The sequence below is a fragment of the Meles meles genome, chromosome 16 (assembly GCF_922984935.1).
Source record: "Meles meles chromosome 16, mMelMel3.1 paternal haplotype, whole genome shotgun sequence".
Classification (NCBI taxonomy): Eukaryota; Metazoa; Chordata; class Mammalia; order Carnivora; family Mustelidae; genus Meles; species Meles meles.
In genome coordinates, this window is record NC_060081.1 from 32,299,795 (window position 1) to 32,318,160 (window position 18,366).

The 18,366-nt window shown below is 50.7% G+C and overlaps 1 protein-coding gene across 1 annotated transcript; it reads left to right on the top strand.

Moving 5' to 3' along the window:
• The first annotated feature begins 809 nt into the window (after window positions 1-809).
• On the top strand, window positions 810-2,916 carry LOC123927146 (caprin-1-like). Its single transcript, XM_045981666.1, has one exon. The coding sequence runs from the start codon at window positions 810-812 to the stop codon at window positions 2,871-2,873; it is 2,064 nt and encodes a 687-aa protein (XP_045837622.1). The 3' UTR covers window positions 2,874-2,916.
• The last annotated feature ends 15,450 nt before the right edge of the window (window positions 2,917-18,366 follow it).

The following is an 18,366-nucleotide window of genomic DNA, read 5'->3' on the forward strand; positions in this document are numbered from 1 at the left end:
AAGGGATCCTTACCGGCAGCTGTCAGTGTCATCTGAAATGAATTAGAGCTTCCCCCTTCCCTGCAATACTGAGCTCTGAGAGAGACACGGGAGGTTGCTCCCACTGCTCACAGACCTGGAGGTCCACCGCTCAGCTCTGCTGGGGATCACGGGTGCTTCTAGGGCAAACTGAACCCGGCTTGGGTGTTGGGGAAACATCAGCCCACCTCGCTTTGCTCAGCACAGTCGTGTGTGTTGTGCAAACAGGCTGCATTTTCTTGGTCTCGAACAGGCCGTTGGTCTCTTGGGCGGCAGCTGATTTGGCCGAGCAGGAGTTGGGACCTCGATGTCTGGGGTGTGCAAACGAGGGCGTTCACATTGTAGGATGGCTGGGTTACCAGTAGTCATCCCGTAATTCGAGATAACCCACCACATGACTAAAGAGACATCTGGAAACCCATGCGTGTGCTTACGGAAAACTCTCCTCCGGGTACCGCTGGTCCGTGTTTGTATGATGGCTTCCCTTTGGGCTGTTTTCCCGCCATTGTGGTAAATATTTCTGCATTTGAAGCGAGTGACTCAGGAGAGAGCAGAAAACCTGTTGTTATTGCCAATAATTCTCTTTTGCAAAATGTAGGAAGACTGAATTCTGCCCAGACGCTCTCCAGCTTTAAAACCGAACTTCCAGCCCCTTCCCCCACCCCCACCCGCTCGCGCAGGCTCCCGCCTGCTGCGCGTTTTGTCCCCCGTCTCGCCCCGTCCGCAGCCTGACTCGCCGCTCTTGTCCTCCTTCCTCCCGCTTTTTCTTTCTCTCCTCTCACGGTCTAAAGATGCTCTCGGCCACCAGCCACAGCCGAAGCGGCAGCGGCAGCAAGTCGTCCGGACCGCCACCCCCGTCGGGTTCCTCCGGGAGTGAGGCGGGGGCCGGGGCAGCTGCGCCGGCTTCCCAGCACCCCGCAACTGGCACCGGTGCTGTCCAGACCGAAGCCATGAAGCAGATCCTCGGGGTAATCGACAAGAAACTTCGGAACCTGGAGAAGAAAAAGGGCAAGCTTGATGATTACCAGGAACGAATGAACAAAGGGGAAAGGCTTAATCAAGATCAGCTGGATGCCGTATCTAAGTACCAGGAAGTCACAAATAACTTGGAGTTTGCGAAAGAATTACAGAGGAGTTTCATGGCATTAAGTCAAGATATTCAGAAAACAATAAAGAAGACAGCGCGTCGGGAGCAGCTTATGAGAGAAGAAGCTGAACAAAAACGTTTAAAAACTGTACTTGAGCTCCAGTATGTTTTGGACAAATTGGGAGATGATGAGGTGAGAACTGACCTGAAGCAAGGTTTGAATGGAGTGCCAATATTGTCTGAAGAGGAATTGTCATTGTTGGATGAATTCTACAAATTAGCAGACCCTGAACGGGACATGAGCTTAAGGTTGAATGAGCAGTATGAACATGCTTCCATTCACCTATGGGACTTGCTGGAAGGAAAGGAAAAATCTGTATGTGGAACAACCTATAAAGCTCTAAAGGAAATTGTTGAGCGTGTTTTCCAGTCAAACTACTTTGACAGCACCCACAACGGCCAGAATGGGCTGTGTGAGGAAGAAGAGGCAGCTTCAGCACCTACAGCTGAAGACCAGGTAGCTGAAGCTGAACCTGAGCCAGCAGAAGAATACACTGAACAAAGTGAAGTTGAATCAACAGAGTATGTAAATAGACAATTTATGGCAGAAACACAGTTCAGCAGTGGTGAAAAGGAGCAGGTAGATGAGTGGACAGTCGAAACAGTTGAGGTGGTAAATTCACTCCAGCAGCAACCTCAGGCTGCATCTCCTTCAGTGCCAGAGCCCCACTCTTTGACTCCAGTGGCTCAGGCAGATCCCGTTGTGAGAAGACAGCGAGTCCAAGACCTTATGGCGCAAATGCAGGGGCCCTATAATTTCATACAGGATTCAATGCTGGATTTTGAAAACCAGACTCTTGATCCTGCCATTGTATCTGCACAGCCTATGAATCCGACACAAAACATGGACATGCCCCAGCTGGTTTGCCCTCCGGTTCATTCTGAATCTAGACTTGCTCAGCCTAATCAAGTTCCGGTACAACCAGAAGCTACACAGGTTCCTTTGGTTTCATCCACAAGTGAAGGGTACACAGCACCTCAACCCTTGTACCAGCCTTCTCACGCTACAGAGCAGCGACCACAAAAGGAACCAACTGACCAGATTCAGGCAACAATCTCCTTAAATACAGACCAGACTACAGCATCATCTTCCCTTCTGGCTGCTTCTCAGCCTCAGGTGTTCCAGGCTGGGACAAGCAAACCATTACATAGCAGTGGAATCAATGTAAATGCAGCTCCATTCCAATCCATGCAAACGGTGTTCAATATGAATGCCCCAGTTCCTCCTGTTAATGAACCAGAAACTTTGAAAGAGCAAAATCAGTACCAGCCCAGTTACAACCAGAGCTTTTCTAGTCAGCCTCACCAAGTAGAACAAACAGACCTTCAGCAAGAACAGCTTCAAACAGTGGTTGGCACCTACCATGGTTCCCAGGACCAGCCTCATCAGGTGACTGGTAACCACCAGCAGCCTCCCCAGCAGAACACTGGATTTCCACGTAGCAGTCAGCCGTATTACAACAGTCGTGGTGTGTCTCGTGGTGGTTCCCGTGGTGCTAGAGGCTTGATGAATGGATATAGGGGCCCTGCCAATGGATTCAGAGGAGGATATGATGGTTACCGCCCTTCATTCTCTAACACTCCAAACAGTGGTTACACACAATCTCAGTTCAGTGCTCCCCGGGACTACTCTGGCTATCAGCGGGATGGATATCAGCAGAATTTCAAGCGAGGATCTGAGCAGAGTGGACCACGGGGAGCCCCATGAGGTCGTGGAGGGCCCCCAAGACCCAACAGAGGGATGCCGCAAATGAACACTCAGCAAGTGAATTAATCTGATTCACAGGATTATGTTTAAACGCCAAAAACACACTGGCCAGTGTACCATAATATGTTACCAGAAGAGTTATTATCTATTTGTTCTCCCTTTCAGGAAACTTATTGTAAAGGGACTGTTTTCATCCCATAAAGACAGGACTACAATTGTCAGCTTCATATTACCTGGATATGGAAGGAAACTATTTTTATTCTGCATGTTCTGTCCTAAGCGTCATCTTGAGTCTTGCACATGATACTCAGATTCCTCACCCTTGCTTAGGAGTAAAACATAATACACTTTACAGGGTGATATCTCCATAGTTATTTGAAGTGGCTTGGAAAAAGCAAGATTGACTTTTGACATTGGACAAAATCTATAAATCAGCCCTAGAGTTATTCAGTGGTAACTGACAAAACTAAAATATTTCCCTTCGAGGAGGAGTGGAGTGTGGTTTGGCAGAACAACTGCATTTCACAGCTTTTCCAGTTAAATTGGAGCACTGAACGTTAGATGCATACCAAATTATGCATGGGCCCTTAATATAAAAGGCTGGCTACCAGCTTTGACACAGCACTATTCATCCTCTGGCCAAACGACTGTGGTTAAAAACACATGTAAATTGCTTTTTAACAGCTGATACTGTATAAGACAAAGCCAAAATGCAAAATTAGGCTTTGATTGGCACTTTTTGAAAAATATGCAACAAATACGGGATGTAATCTGGATGGCCGCTTCTGTACTTAATGTGAAGTATTTAGATACCTTTTTGAACACTTAACAGTTTCTTCGACAATGACTTTTGTAAGGATTGGTACTATATATCATTCCTTATAATGTACATTGTCTGTCACTAATCCTTGAATCTTGCTGTATTGTCACCTAAATTGGTATAGGTACTGATGAAAATATCTAATGGATAATCATAACACTCTTGGTCACATGTTTTTCCTGCAGCCTGAAGGTTTTCAAAAGAAAAATAGCAAATGCCTGCTGCTACCACCCTTTTAAATTGCTATCTTTTGCAAAGCACCAGTATGTGTTTTAGATTGATTTCCCTATTTTAGGGAAATGACAGACAGTAGTCTCAGTTCTGATGGTATAAGCAAAACAAATAAAACATGTTTATAAAAGTTGTATCTTGAAACACTGGTGTTCAACAGCTAGCAGCTTATGTGGTTCACCCCATGCACTGTTAGTGTTTCAAATTTTATGGTTATCTCCAGCAGCTATTTCTATAGTTGCATTTATCTTTTGTCTAACCCTAATTGAATTACCTTTTTCTCATGGAGGCATTTATATTCAAAGTGGTGATTCCTTCACTTAGATGCATAGGGAGAGTCACAAGTTTGATGGAGATGACAGCTTAGTAATTTATGTACTGTTGGAATTTGTGCTAGCAGTTTGAGCACTAGTTCTGTGTGCCTATGAACTTAATGCTGCTTGTCATATCCCACCTTGACTTCATGGAGAATTAATCCCATCTATTCAGCAAAGGCTACTAATACTAAGTGAATGGTATTTTCTGTGCAGAAATTGAATTTTGTTTTATTAGCCTTTAGCTAAGGAGTTTTTCCAGTAGGTGCTCAGCTACTAAAGAAAAACAAACAAGACACAAAACTATTCTCAAACATTCATTATTAGACAACTGGAGTTTTTGCTGGTTTTGTAACCTACTAAAATGGATAGGCAGTTGAACATTCCACATAAAAAAGTTTTTTGTAGGGTGGTGGGGAAGGGGGCATATCTTCAATGTTTATTTTAAAATAAAATAAGTTCTTGACTTTAAAAAAAAAAAAACAAAAACAAACAAACAAAAAAAACCCCGAACTTCCAGGGAGAACATCATTTTTGTTCTCTTTCACTTCCTGTGTTTAAATCATCCAGAATCCATTCACACTTCGTGGTGTCCTCTGGCTCAGTCTCTCCAAATGCCTTGGAGACTGGCTGTGTGAGCGGCGTGGATGAGGGTGGAAAGAGGCTTCAGCAGGCACAGAGGACCTGTCATTTTGGAGGTGACTCCCCAGGGTTTAAAATAAGCGATTGTGTGATAGAGAGTAACTGCTCTCATCCCTGGTATGAAAGACAAAACCAGTTGGACTTTTTAATGTAATTGATATAGGATCTTAAAAACTCCTGTTTTTTTCTTTTACTGTATGTTTTCAAACTGCGTTTTGGGGGAAAGGGCAACAGAGATGCCCCACCTGCTTCCGCCTCCCTGGGACGACTTGGCCCCAGTCCTTTCTTAGCCACCCAGGCCTCGGTGAATGGGGAGGCGGGGAGGAGGGAGGGCCACACCTTATCAGTCTTCCCACCCGGGTTTTGTTTTGTGCTATGTGGGCCCAGCACCCAGGATTGTGTGCATGGAAAGTCCCACTCTGATAGTGTGCCCCTCCATGCTCCACATGGACCGAATGTCCAGAACTGGGCTGGGTCCTGGAGGGACAAGCCATTGTCATCACGGATAGGTACAGGGGAGACTGCTGCTCCCACAGACAGCACCCCGCCAGCCCCCGACCAGGAGCTATTTGGTAAGAGGTGGGGTTGGTGTTTCCAGGGACGAGGGACGGAACCCACACGCATCCCGTCTGTTCTCGGGGCAGGGCTGCGGCCGGCTCCCGCCGCGGGTGGGCTATACTGGTCTACCATGGCAGTTCTCATCCTGAGCACTGGCTAATGCTTGCTGTGAATTGAATCACAGGGAAGAAACACCCATTTGAGGTGTGAGCCAGTTGATTTACACAGTAGGTGAGGAGAAATCCCTCTGGGCCGCGTGGAGGTTGAGTGGAGCAGTTTCCTGTGGTGTCCCAGCTCTCCGCTGGCCGTGCCAGGACCCGCGGCGTTGACTGGGGGCTGGGCTGGGGGCCGGCCCAGAGCAGGGTGCAGACACCTCCACTGGGGGCTCGTGTGTAAGTAACTGTGCTCTCCAGAGCCCCATTCCAGGGCAGCCTCTTGTCCCACAGTGAATAGGGAGCCCTGTCTTGGAGAATAACACAATGACCTTCATAACAGCTCCATGGGGAAAGCATTGCAGGTTGGATTGGGCTGTGAGGCCTTCCGGGATAAAGCACGTGCTAAAGAGGGGGACCACTCCCTCAGGGCACTTGCAGGGGATGCAGCACGCACAGAGCAGACAGGGCCGTTGCCAGGTCCCGGGGGACATCCCCAGTGCTGGGAGCCGCCCTGACCACCGCCCAGCCCCATTTGGGGACCATGACCTAAGAGAGGAGGGGAGCCTGCCCCGCTGGGAGGAGACCTCTGACCTGAGACAGCCACACACTGTCCTCTCCCTGTCCACAGTCAGCAGAGCCCTAGCCCAGGCCAGACCACTGCCCTTGGCCTCTGCTGAGCTGCTCCCTTCACGTGGCCTCCAGACAGGCTCTGTCTCGAGCCATGAAACCCGTGGTCCTCATAAGACATGTGAAACTGGGGACCTGCCTATTGCTGTCCTTTATTTTCTGGAAATAAGTATGGAAGAAAACACTGTAGAGACTGGGGAGTGAGTCAGGAGGACAGAGAACATGCTCCATGCGAGGTGGGCCTGGCACAGGCCATGTTCCCACAAGAGACACCGTGCTTGGACGGGGCTGTGCCTGCCGGCTGGCCCCCATGGCCACTGTGGCGGCGGCTCTGCTGGGGGAGGGGATCCAGGTGCCAATGCAGGTAAGCGTGTCCGCTCCCTCCGTCCATGAGGCAGCCTCACGGCAGGATGGCAGGAACGTGTGTTTCCGACACGGGAGGGGCCGGGCCACACACGGGCGGAGTCCGAGCCCCGGGCGTCCTGTCTGCCCATCGCCACCGTCGCCGTGCCCTGTCCAGCCACACTGCACCGCCTCGGCCTCTGGTCGTCCCCCAGAGCACGGGGCCACATATCCGTGCTGTGGAGTCACACGCAGGTGCTTTAGACTCCGGAGAAGCAGACAGATGCCGAGCAGGGCTGTCAGGAGATTCTGGACATTCTTAGAAATGACATGCCCATTTCATCAAATGCGTGATGAAAATTCCTTTAAAAAGAAATAACCCACAGTTTAAACGAGACCTGAGAAGAGTGTAGATCAGCGCTTTGTGGCCTGAGTCCAGCGACACCTCCCTGGCTGGCGTCAGAGCCCAGGACGTGTCCTTTCAGGGTCTCCCGTCCCGGAATGACAACACGCGGCCCCCCATGGAAGTAAGACATCCCGCACATTCCATGATCCCCTCTCTCTCTCCCACACTGTAAGTCACCATCAGAAGTCCCGTCAAACAAATCCTGAGGGTCCCATCGACCCCCGGCCCCCTTGGCACCTTTCCATGTGTTTGCGTGGATACGTGATCCGAGGTCAATATTTTAGCACAGATGGGATTGATTATACATATATTTTTGCAACTTGCTTTTTAAACCTCCTGTGACTTGGAGCATATGCATTATCAGAACGTACAGGTGCACTCACTTGAGAAAAACCGCATAAGGTCCTCCAGACTGGGTGTTGGGCTCGTTTGTTTAACTCATATCGATGACATGTAGGTTGTTGCCTTTGTCATCCCTCGCTACAACTGATGCCTTTCCACACCCTGCTGAACTCATAAATTGCCTTGGAAAACAGACTTCACTCATTTAAATGCCCCCCGAGACTGTGCTCCTTCTAGGCAGTCTTTCCAGTACTTGCTTTTTTCAGCCCTTTGAATTTCTGACCATCTGGTAATTAGAGCATATTTTTAAAATCTTTACTTCCCTGATAACTAATAATATTGAAAGTGTCGTGTTTTATGTGGGCTATTTGTACCTCTGCATAGATGAATGTATTTTGGGGGGTGGTTTGGCTTTTTTATTGATTCCTAGGAGCTCTTTATATATGCTAGACATTAATTCCTTATTTTCTGCACATGCTGCATTCTCTTCCTGGCAGTCTGTAGCCCGAGGCTTTTTTCTGCTCTTCTGAGTTCTTTCGAATAGCTCAGCCAGTAACCTCACACCTTATGAATGTGTGAAATGCTGAGAACAAGAAATGGGGCCTGTTTTCCACTCAGGCACGCGGGTCAGAAGACCCTGGAAACTTCCGCCAACTTCCAAGCACAACATGTCGTGGAGATGACCTTGTTCTCACTGTGTCCTGCTGGGCTGCTGGGGCTGGAAGGAGGCCCCCGGGGCCCTGGCTACATTTTCTTGCTTTCCCACCACTTCAGGGATGGAGCACTGCCTTTCCTTGCCAATGCTGACTCTCTTGGCCCCCCTGCTTCTTAACCTGCCCGAGTGCATCTTGCCCACCGTGGTGCAGGTCCGGACTTTGTCCTGATAGCTCACGGTTTCTGCAGCAGGTGATGTCAGACTTGCTTCCTCCAGCCCTGGAGGCAAAGCTTGGTCAGCAGGGAGGGTCTCACGGTTGTGGATGTAGGTCGGGGCTGCGAAGGCACCCAGGCCTGGACCACGGACTCGCTGGGTCTCTCCAAAGCTGCCATCATTTCCTCCTGCCTTACAACTAATTTGGGCCGCTCTGGTGGCAAGCCAAGTCATCGCAGGTTGCATAAGGCCTGCAGCCCTGGCCTGTACATTCCTTTGTCCACCGTGAACTGACCTTCATGTATGAGAGCCCCACAGACTGGCCTTCGTAGGAAGCCGGGTTTTATTCCTGAGCTGTGAGCATGGACGCCTTTGCAATCAGCCTCGCCTCCTCCTGCTCAGGCTCATTTCTCCATATTTTCTCTCCTCTTCTTTCCTCGCCTTGTTTTCTCTGTGATTTGCCTGCAAGGGGGGACGATTTGTCCCAGTTCCTTCCTGTGAACAGTGGCCCTGAGCACGGGCCCCTGGGACAGGCCACGGTAGGAACCTCTGAGAAAGAAAAGTGTGTTTGAGCTCAGCTGGTGTGATGAACCTTTGAGGGCAACAGAGAAGAGTGATTATCTCACACCCTCAGCCCCGCCTGCTGTCGAGAGGCTTATTTTCACGCTGGAAGACGTGGTTTTCCAGCTTCACCATGTGGGGAGTGAACTGTTCTCGGCAAGAGCGGTCACTCGGAAGAGCATGCAATGCTGGGTTTCTCCTGGGGTTCATCGTGCCCTCAGGGGCATTTGGCAATGTCTGGGGATAGCCTGGGTGGTCGTGGCTGGGCAGGATGTCGCTAGCAGCAAGCCTGCAGAAGCCAGGGGGGTGGTGAACATCTTTGGAGCCCGGCACAGCCCCCAGCCGAGGCCCCAGTGTCGGCAGGACCTGGGCTGCTCTCCAGGCGGTGCTGGGTGTGGGAGAGCATGCTTTGCGAGAGGACGCCCTGTGCGACTGGGGGTCGGGGGTCACATAGCTGTCCTTCAAGTTCCAGCCTTCCCTCTTCCTAGCACCACCATCCTTCAGAACACATCCTCTCAGAGGAGAAATGGGGGCTTTCTGACCCTCCTGGCCCCAGGCCCCACATGTGACCTGTCACAGGCCCTGGCCTGGACCTTCATTTCTGGCCTGGCTACAAGTGGGGGCCGCCAGCACGGCTGGTCCAGGCCAGCTCGCCACCATGACTTCGTTCCACACTGGCACTGGGCTTTCCTGGCCTCTCTCAACCCATCGCTCCAGTTTGCACACCACACTCCTTGCCTCAGTGAAGCTGGCCGCAGGTGCGCTGGACGTAGGTGAGGACGGGTGTTGGCTGCCAGAACACTTGCTGGCTGCCCAACTCTGGCTCCCGTACCTAAGGGGTTCCTGTTAATTAGGCATCATTGGCCACACTGGGAGCTGCGCGATAACATTTTATAGGCCATTTTCTCATAAAGAAAAGCAAAGCCGATGTAATTCTTGCTGGCTTTGGGGTTTTGGCTTCACACTCAGCACATCTGATGCAGCCACCCTGGGAATCAAAATCCTCCAATCACTGGCCGTATCATGGAGTAACAACGAAAATGCTACATTTTAGTTCTTTGAGCAAAGACCCTCAAATCCTTTAATGTCCAGGCAATAAACATCGAACCATCTTCCCTGAAGGCCTGCAGACCCTGAACTGAGCTCTGAGTCAGGAGATCCCCAGCAAAGGTTTGGAAAGGCTGCAGTGGGGGCGACACTCAGTTCTGCCTTTGCCAACATAAGAAGTGTGCATGTGGATGGAAGCATGCTGTGGTCAGCCATCCCGGGGGCTGTCCTTGCCCTCGGGGCTCAGGAGGGACTTCACAGGACCATGGAGGGGTGTGGTGGCATGCACCTTGGTCATCGTCTTACAGAGACTTCTGGATCTAAGATAAATGCCAAAAAATGAAGCAGAATTAAACATGCATACAGAATGGGGATGACAGGGCCCACCCTGAGCCCTTGCCCGGGCTTTACTGACACTGGGCCATTGTTCACACTCCAGCCCTCTGGTCTGTTTCAAGAGCAGAAACGTGGAGACTGATGGAGACATGCCCATGGAGAACACTGAGGAATGCCGATAGCTAAGATGATGGAGAAGCCCATAGACGCATACGTGTGCATGTGAGCACACACATGGTCTGCACAAGTGTTTGATGTATCTCTCTGGGCATTATAGGTGTGCGTATGCATCTGTCTGTCTTCCACCTCTGTCTATCCATCCAACCATCCATCCATCCATCCTACCATCCATCTACCCATCTGTCCATCCAACCATCCAGCCAGCCAGCCAACCATCCATCTACCCATCTGTCCATCCAACCATCCAGCCAGCCAGCCAACCATCCATCTATGCATCTGTCCATCCAAGCATCCATCCATCTGACCAACCATCCATCTACACATCTGTCCATCCAACCATCCATCCGTCCAGCCAACGATCCATCTACGCATCTGTCCATCCAACCATCCATCTATCCATCCTACCATCCATCTACGCATCTGTCCATCCAACCATCCGTCTATCCATCCTACCATCCATCTACACATCTGTCCATCCAACCATCCAACCAGCCAGCCAACAATCCATCTACGCATCTGTCCATCCAAGCATCCATCCATCCAACCAACCATCCATCTACACATCTGTCCATCCAACCATCCAGACAACCAACCATCTACATATCTGTCGATCCAACCATCCACCTATCCATCATATTATCCATCTACACATCTGTCCATCTAACTATCCAGCCAGCCAGCCAACCATCCATCCATGAATGTGTCAGTATACACAGACACGCACACAGACACAGACACACAGCAGTCATAAGAACTGAAAAGGAAATTTGGGAAATCCCCTCTGTTCTTCACAGCCCCTAAGGACATTGGCATCTATGGAACAAGATGCCAATGGATTGTTCTGGAAATGATTGGGCTGTCAGGAGAGCATCCTGGTGTTTTAGAAATAAAGAAGCTTATGCACTTGCTACAAGTTTGTTTCTGAAATGGGTATAAATTTTTTTTTCCTCAAATTTTTGTGCTTGAAGAATTTGTCTTTGTTTGCCTAGACACACTGCTGAGGGTTATTGCTGAAATGGTTAAAAAAAAAAAAAAAGATAATGAAATGGTAAAAAAAAAAAAAAAAAAAAAAAAAAGCAATGGTATCCATAGAGCATCCGCTGTGTGCCCAGTGGTGAGTGAGGACTTCTGCATGCATTCTCACACTGGGGCCATCATTGTCCCCAGCTGGGGACCCATCGATGTAGAGGGTCTAGCACTTTTCCCAGGGCTCTGCAGGCGGCAGGAGAAACTCCAGCGGGGCCAGCATGGGGCCGCAGGGAGGGGCTGGAGAGAGCGGTGGCCAGGGTCTCCGGCTGCTTCTCTCTCCTTCTGTTGGCCACTTATTCCCAATAATTACCATTTATCCCTATTCCTCGTGAGCCAGGCAGGGGGCCGTACCCAGGAGTTCATGATCGAGGGCACTGGGATGCAAAACAGGGCATTGGTGAACATGGTGAGGGAGGTCAAGGCAGGAATCATTGGAGAAGAAAGAGGTCATCTAGGGAAGGTTTCGGAAGTCAGGGCCAAAGATGTTCCTTAGGGCCTGGATGTAGACCAGATATGAGTCTGTGGATCATGAGAGCTTCTACACTTACAGGCACGCACACTTGTCTGTTGACAAACAGCCAGAATGATCAAAGGCGTATCAGCCCACCTTGGGAAGATGGCTCTGATCAGTCCAGGCTATGTGCACGTGAACCGATGCTCCCAGCCTGCTGCCCAGGAGGAATGTAGGCCGGCTGCTCCCATCTCGGCAAAGGAGGAGCTGGGGGGATGTCATGGGAGATCTCAGATCCCGGGGAAAGAGGCTCTGCTTGAATGGCTCAGGCTGGAGGCTCTGGGAACATGGGCAGCATCAGATGGTGTCTGAGGGTTTGGGATGGTTCAGGAGGCAGCAACGTTGAGATGGGAAGCTCTGCCTGGAAGCTGGAGGGAGGAGTCGCTTGTCCTGCTGATAAATGAGAGACAGGAGACCTCTGAGCACTTGGGTCTCCATCTGAGTGGAGCATGGGGCTCGCCTGTGCTCTGGAGACCCTTCTAGACCCTTCTAGGTTGTCCCTGCCACACGTGTGAATGCCTTCCTTTGCCAAGACATGTGCTCACGTCACCTTATGAGTGGGTTGGGGCGGGGAGGAGAGGAAGAAATCATCCCTTAGTTCCCGTGACAATGTGTGTTGGAAAGAGAATTATAAGCCCGGGAAAACAGGCAGATGAGAGAAGCAGCTGGCTCTTTGGTGACAGCGTGCACATCGTGGAGATGTGGGGCCTTCCAGGGGCGGGTGCACATGACCCAATGATCACAGCACGTGAGTCAGACACGCTGCTTGGCCCTTGTCCTTCTAATCAGCACAGCATCTGTCATTCCGAGGAGGAGAACGCTCCCATCATGGTTCGGTTTCGGGTGATGGTGTGTGCAGGAGGCCAGCGCTGGTTGCTCCCACAGAAGGACATCTGCTAAGCAGCAGGTGACCGAGCCAGCACAGCACAGGGCGCAAGGACAGGAGCCAGCATCCAAGATGGGGAAATGGTGCAGGTGCGAGGTCAAGGCACAGGGATTTCCCTCCGTCCTTCTTCCATGGGCTGAGGGACCCAGCACCCAGTGCTCTGGGCCAGCAACTTAGGGCGTAAAGAGGGGACACCATGACGTGTCCCCAGTGGTGCCTGCCCTCAGGAAGTTCATCCCGGCTTCTGGCTGCCCCGCCCAACCCAGGCACCATGCCAGGCGTGGAGGATTCCTGCACGGCCTGGGAGCAGAGCCCCACTTGCCCAGAGGCCACAGTCTGCAGGGCGTAGAGAGGAGACCAGGTGTCAGTGTCTCACCAGCAGTGGTGGCTCCGAGCCCGGTAGGCAGATGTTGGTGAAGCAAGTCAGAGGACTGCTGGGCGTCCTTCAGCCAACAGGGTCCATGGGGTCCTTCCCAGGAGGAGACATCTGGGCTGAGTTCTGAGTGGCAAGAAGGAGCCAGGCAGGGAGAAGGGTGGCCTGCTCCAGAGCACAGACCATGGAGGGCCTGATGGGGACGCGTCTGGGGTGCCAGACACGTGAGCCATGGGAAGGTTTGGGGACGGCACAAGGAAAGCTGCCAGCAGAGAAGGGGATCCTGGCTAGGATGGGGCTGCAGAGGTGGAGGGAAGGGTCCAGCCTGGGTCTGAAGAGTGGAATGCAGGGGCTGAGGTTGGCAGGGTGTCCGGAACAATTCTGGGATCAGGAGGTCATGTTGGCCACAGACACAATCAGCAGCCACACAGGAAGAAGACACAAAGAACACGCACCGCTAGCCCATCGGCGGACCCCGATGGCCTCGCTCCTCACCTTTCAAACTGTGAGCGGGAGGCTCTAATTACCTCTCGCAACACATGTCCTTTTGGGCACACAGTAGATACGTGGCCTGGGTGAGTGGGTGAGTGGCTGGGGGCTCTGGTGGTCTCATGGGGGGCAGGGCTGGGGGCTCTGGTGGTCTCGTGGGGGCAGGGCTGGGGGCTTTCATGGTCTTATAGGGGGTACAGGGCTGGGGGCTCTGGTGGTCTCATGGGGGTACAGGGCTGTGTGCTCTGGTGGTCTCATAGAGGGTGAGGCCCCAGTTCCTTCCAACCGCAATACTCTGCCCCTCCCAGGATGAAACACCTGTGCCTCAAGTCTTTCCTGGGGTCCCAGGCAGCCACTGCTCAAGTGGGTCTGACCTGCATCCTTGAACTGACCATTTCCACACCCCGCCACCGGCTCACTCATTCATTATCTCACTTACTCATTCATTCATCAGACAGCTTGCTGAGCGTCTGGTGTTTGCCAAGTGCTGAACTGGGTGATGGGACTGCACCGGCCAATGTGACAGATGTGCCTCTCCCCCGTGGGGTTCCAGTCTCGGAGAAGTGTCGGAGATCCTCCTCTCGCACACACCCGCACACACGTATGCAGAGATAAGATTCTGACAAATGCTGTGAGGAGGTCCTGGGTCCTGGGCCCACAGGCAGTAGATCAGGGGTTTCTGGCCCAGCCGGGGTGGCCACAGAGGGCCTCCTGAGGCCCAGAGAGCTGGGGATGAAGGGCAAGCGGAGCCCGAGGGCAGAGGAGCTCATTATGGGAGCTGGAGGATGGTATGGCTGGGGCTCAGGGCATGGCAGAGCGAGCAGAGGCCCCCATGTGAGTGTCTGTGGGGTGTGGATAAGGGCAGACCTGCAAACCGTGACTTCTGAGTCACCGTGGCTGGCATTTCCCTCTGTCTTCACCATGAGCAACTCCACAGACCAGATACCATCACGAGCAGGGCCTGGGAAGGAAGGGGTTCGGACTGTCCTCCCTCTGCCGGCTTCTGACCAGGACCCTCCACCTCCGAAGAGGCATGTCACAGGAAGCCACGCGGAAGCTCCCGCAGACCCAGCCTGTGGCAGCAGGGCGTGGTGGCAGGGTCCCCGGGGCTGTTCCCGTCAACTCCGCTGATGCTCCCAAGTGGCCTCCCTGAGGACCCTCCCCCCCCCATCTTGAGGCCCGTGGTGACAGTGGTGCCCCTGGAGCTCCAGGTGCTTCATGGCCTGGTGTCTGGGAAGCTCGTGTGGTGGTGTCCACATCAGGGCAAGGTGCCCCGATGTACCCCCTAAAGGACTTCCCCGGGGGCTTGGGGCCCGCCCTGTCCCCACTTCCCGGCTCGTGTGGTCATCTGTGTGGGGTGCGTGCTATCCATGAACATGGGCACGGACAGAAGAAGTGTTGCTCATTGAAGATCCCAGGATGGAGACTTGGCCTGAGAACGTTGAAGGAGGGAAGCATCTCTGGTTCAGTCCCAGGCCACAGGGAGGCTGTTTCCATAAGAGATAATGAGGAGCAGGGGAGGTCCTGTGACCCCCCCCCCCAGTGGTTCTCAAGGTGTGGCCTGTGACCACCATCCTTAGCACTGCCTGTTAGAAACTCGGACTCTTGGATGGACCTGCTGAGTCAGGAACGCGTGGGGTGGGGACAAGAAGTGGGGTTTCAACAAGCCCCTCGGAGGATTCTGATGCCCATGAAGGGTGAGGAGCTGCTGCCCGTGATTGACCGTGACCTCATACCGGACCTGCCTCCTCCTCGCCCTCCCCCGGGGTGCTCGGTCACTTGTCCTCCAGGGCTGCAGCCCACGCAGATCAGGGGACAGGCTGGCAGCCTTTCTCCTTTGATTTCTTGTGTTCTGTATTTTCATTTTAGTTTTTTTTTCTGAGATAGTTTTTGAACAATGTATGAAATACTAATACAAACACATGTTTTATGAAATAGAAAAATGAGCTCCCAACATCAAGCTAGAAGCTTCCCTGCCCAGTGGAAGCCCCTGGGGGTCCCGCCCCAGCAGACCCACCTGCCCCTCGGAGGCAGAGTTTTTCATTTCCTGTAATACAGGGTTTTGTTTCACTTGTTGATGGAGCTTTAGAGAAATGGAAAATCATGCACTGTGCCCTCTGAACTGGCTTTCTCCCCCGGGTGCCGAGAACCCGCCCAGACTCCAGCTAACCATGTCAACTCCGGAGCCAGATGTTGGGTTCCAGACCCAGCCCTGCCTCCCGGATCTGGAGCAAGTCCACTAAACCTTGCGAGCCTGAGCTTCCTCACCATGAAATGTGCTTTCCTGGTGCGTTTCCAAAGCGCGGGGGCAGTAATGTGCAGCTAGCTGTGGCATGGCTCTTTGCAGAGGTCATGGGACATGTTCACGGTCTGCTCGGAGCTGCGGTGTCTGCCTGGTCCCTTGTGCAGGGAATTCCGATCTGTGAATGTGACACCATTTGTGCACCTGCTCTGGGTTGACCCTGATTTGTTTCCAGTTTTCTCCTTTTAGGAATGGCACCTCTGTGAACGTGCTCATCCCGTGTTCCTGGTGCCGAGGTGTAAGGCGCTTAGAGCTTCCCAAGTTTCTGGAGCCACATGAAGTTGCTGGTGTGTAGCGTAGGACCGCTCGCTTCACCATTTGTGGAAAACACACTGTGCTCCTTTGAGGGGATTGGGGATGTGGGCATTCCCACCAGCGATGTATGAGAATTCCTGCGGCCTCAAATAGTTTTCAGAGGTCTGAGGCAGGTTTTTAAAAAGGCTTTTACCGTGCCATTGTGATTTTATTTCCATTTCCAACATTCTTAATGAGGTTGAACATCTTTCGTATGTTTGCTTACCATTCTTCTTTTATTTCTGTTGTTAAAGTTTAGTTTAGGTCTTTTACCATTTTCCTGTTATGTTGTCGTTCTCTCACTGAGGTGTAAAAGTTACTTATGAGCTCCTGATACTGATTCTTTCCTACATTTACATGTGGCAGATCTTTTCTCCCAGCTGGCCTCTTGTCCAGCTTTCTTCGTACTGTCTTTGGTGAACACAGGTTCCTAACTGAGTGCTGGGAGGTTACTCATTGTTTTCCATGTGTATTGATTTTTTATGTGTCTCACCTAAGAAATGCTTCCTTAAGCAAAGGTCGCATAAGTCCTCTGCCAGATTTGCTTCTAAAATTCTTCTGCAAGTTCACGGTTAAGCCATTCAACCTTTGGGAACTGATTTTGTAAAGGATGTGGGATAGAAATATAATTTCACTTCATTTATTCTACATAGAAATGAATGGCATCCTTCGGAGGGTTGGGTGAGTATAATACTGTCTACTGATTTCCAATGCTAGTTCTTCACGTAGAAATCTTTTGTGTGTTCAGAAATGTCATCGCTCATGAGACTGCATGTTCCATCCATTCTAGAGTGTTGAAATGCAGTGGACACTTGTAAATTTATCTTGTACCTAGCAATATATTCAGTTTCTACTTTCTAATAAATTGTAGATTCTCTGGGATTCATCCATGTAGATAATCATGTCATCTGTGAGTAACATCATTTTAAATTATTTCTTTGTAGCTGGGATTCTTCTTTCTTGTTAATCATTGTTAAGTAGATATGTTAACAGCTGATAACTGCCTTGTTCCTGATTTTAAAGGCAGTGGCTCTAATGAGTTGTCACTAAGTACAATGTTTGCTGTAGATTTAAAAGATATCCTTTATGAGTTTATGGGGCGCCTGGGTGGCTCAGTGGATTAAGCAGCTGCCTTCGGCTCAGGTCATGATCTCAGGGTCCTGGGATTGAGCCCCGCATCAGGCTCTCTGCTCCGCAGGGAGCCCGCTTCCTCCTCTCTCTCTGCCTGCCTCTCTGTCTACTTGTGATCTCTCTCTCTGTCAAATAAATAAATAAAATCTTAAAAAAAAAGATATCCTTTATGAGTTTAGAAAGTTCTGTCATTCTACGTTTGCTGACTTTGCATTGCATTTTTCTTCTTCTGCTAAGACAATCTTATAACGTTTCTCTCCAGTTTGTTCACATTGGAAGTTGCATGAGTAAACAAACTTGCACTCCTGAGTAGATTTTGCTGGGTCATGAGAGACGATCTTTTTATGCCCTGCTGGATTTAATTTACCAGTTTTTATAATTAGTAACTTTTATTTCTTCGGAGGTAAGATCACCTGTGATTTTCCTTCTACTTTTCTGGCTCAATTCTGGTATTAAGTTTACACTCGCTTCATGAAACTATGTGGGAGAGTGGTCCTTCCTTTTCTGCTCTCTGGGAGAAAGTCACAAAATTAAAATCTTGTCTTGACTGAATTTTCTTAAAATCATCCATATCACATATCACATCCATATCACAGGGTAAGCTTCGATTTCTTTCCCTGGATATCCCACTACTTGGGGTGTGATTTCAACACCTCAGTAATGCCCTTCTACCCTGTGACAGGAGCCCCCGTCCCAGTGCAGAAATGGTCTATACTTGTGAGGCATTCACAACATCTAGGATGTGTATGTGGCAAGGCGAGGGCTTCTGACTCAGGAACTACCTGGGGCTCTGTCTTCTGGGATCAGCAGGAGTTTAGCCGCTGGTCCACTCGGACCTGCAACTCACTTACCAGCTGTGAGCAAGTATAGGTTTCAATTTTTTTTTTTTTGGCCATTTTCAATACTGTTAAACCCTGTTAAAACCTGTAATGATCCAAGAAGATATTCTCATGTACCTTTTTTATTATTTTTTTTTTAATTTTCTTTCAGCATAACAGTATTCATTGTTTTTGCACCACACCCAGTCCTCATGTACCTTATTTGAGCTA

Excerpts from the sequence above, each read along its gene's own strand:
- LOC123927146 (XM_045981666.1), top strand. The coding sequence starts at position 810 with ATGCTCTCGGCCACCAGCCACAGCCGAAGCGGCAGCGGCAGCAAGTCG.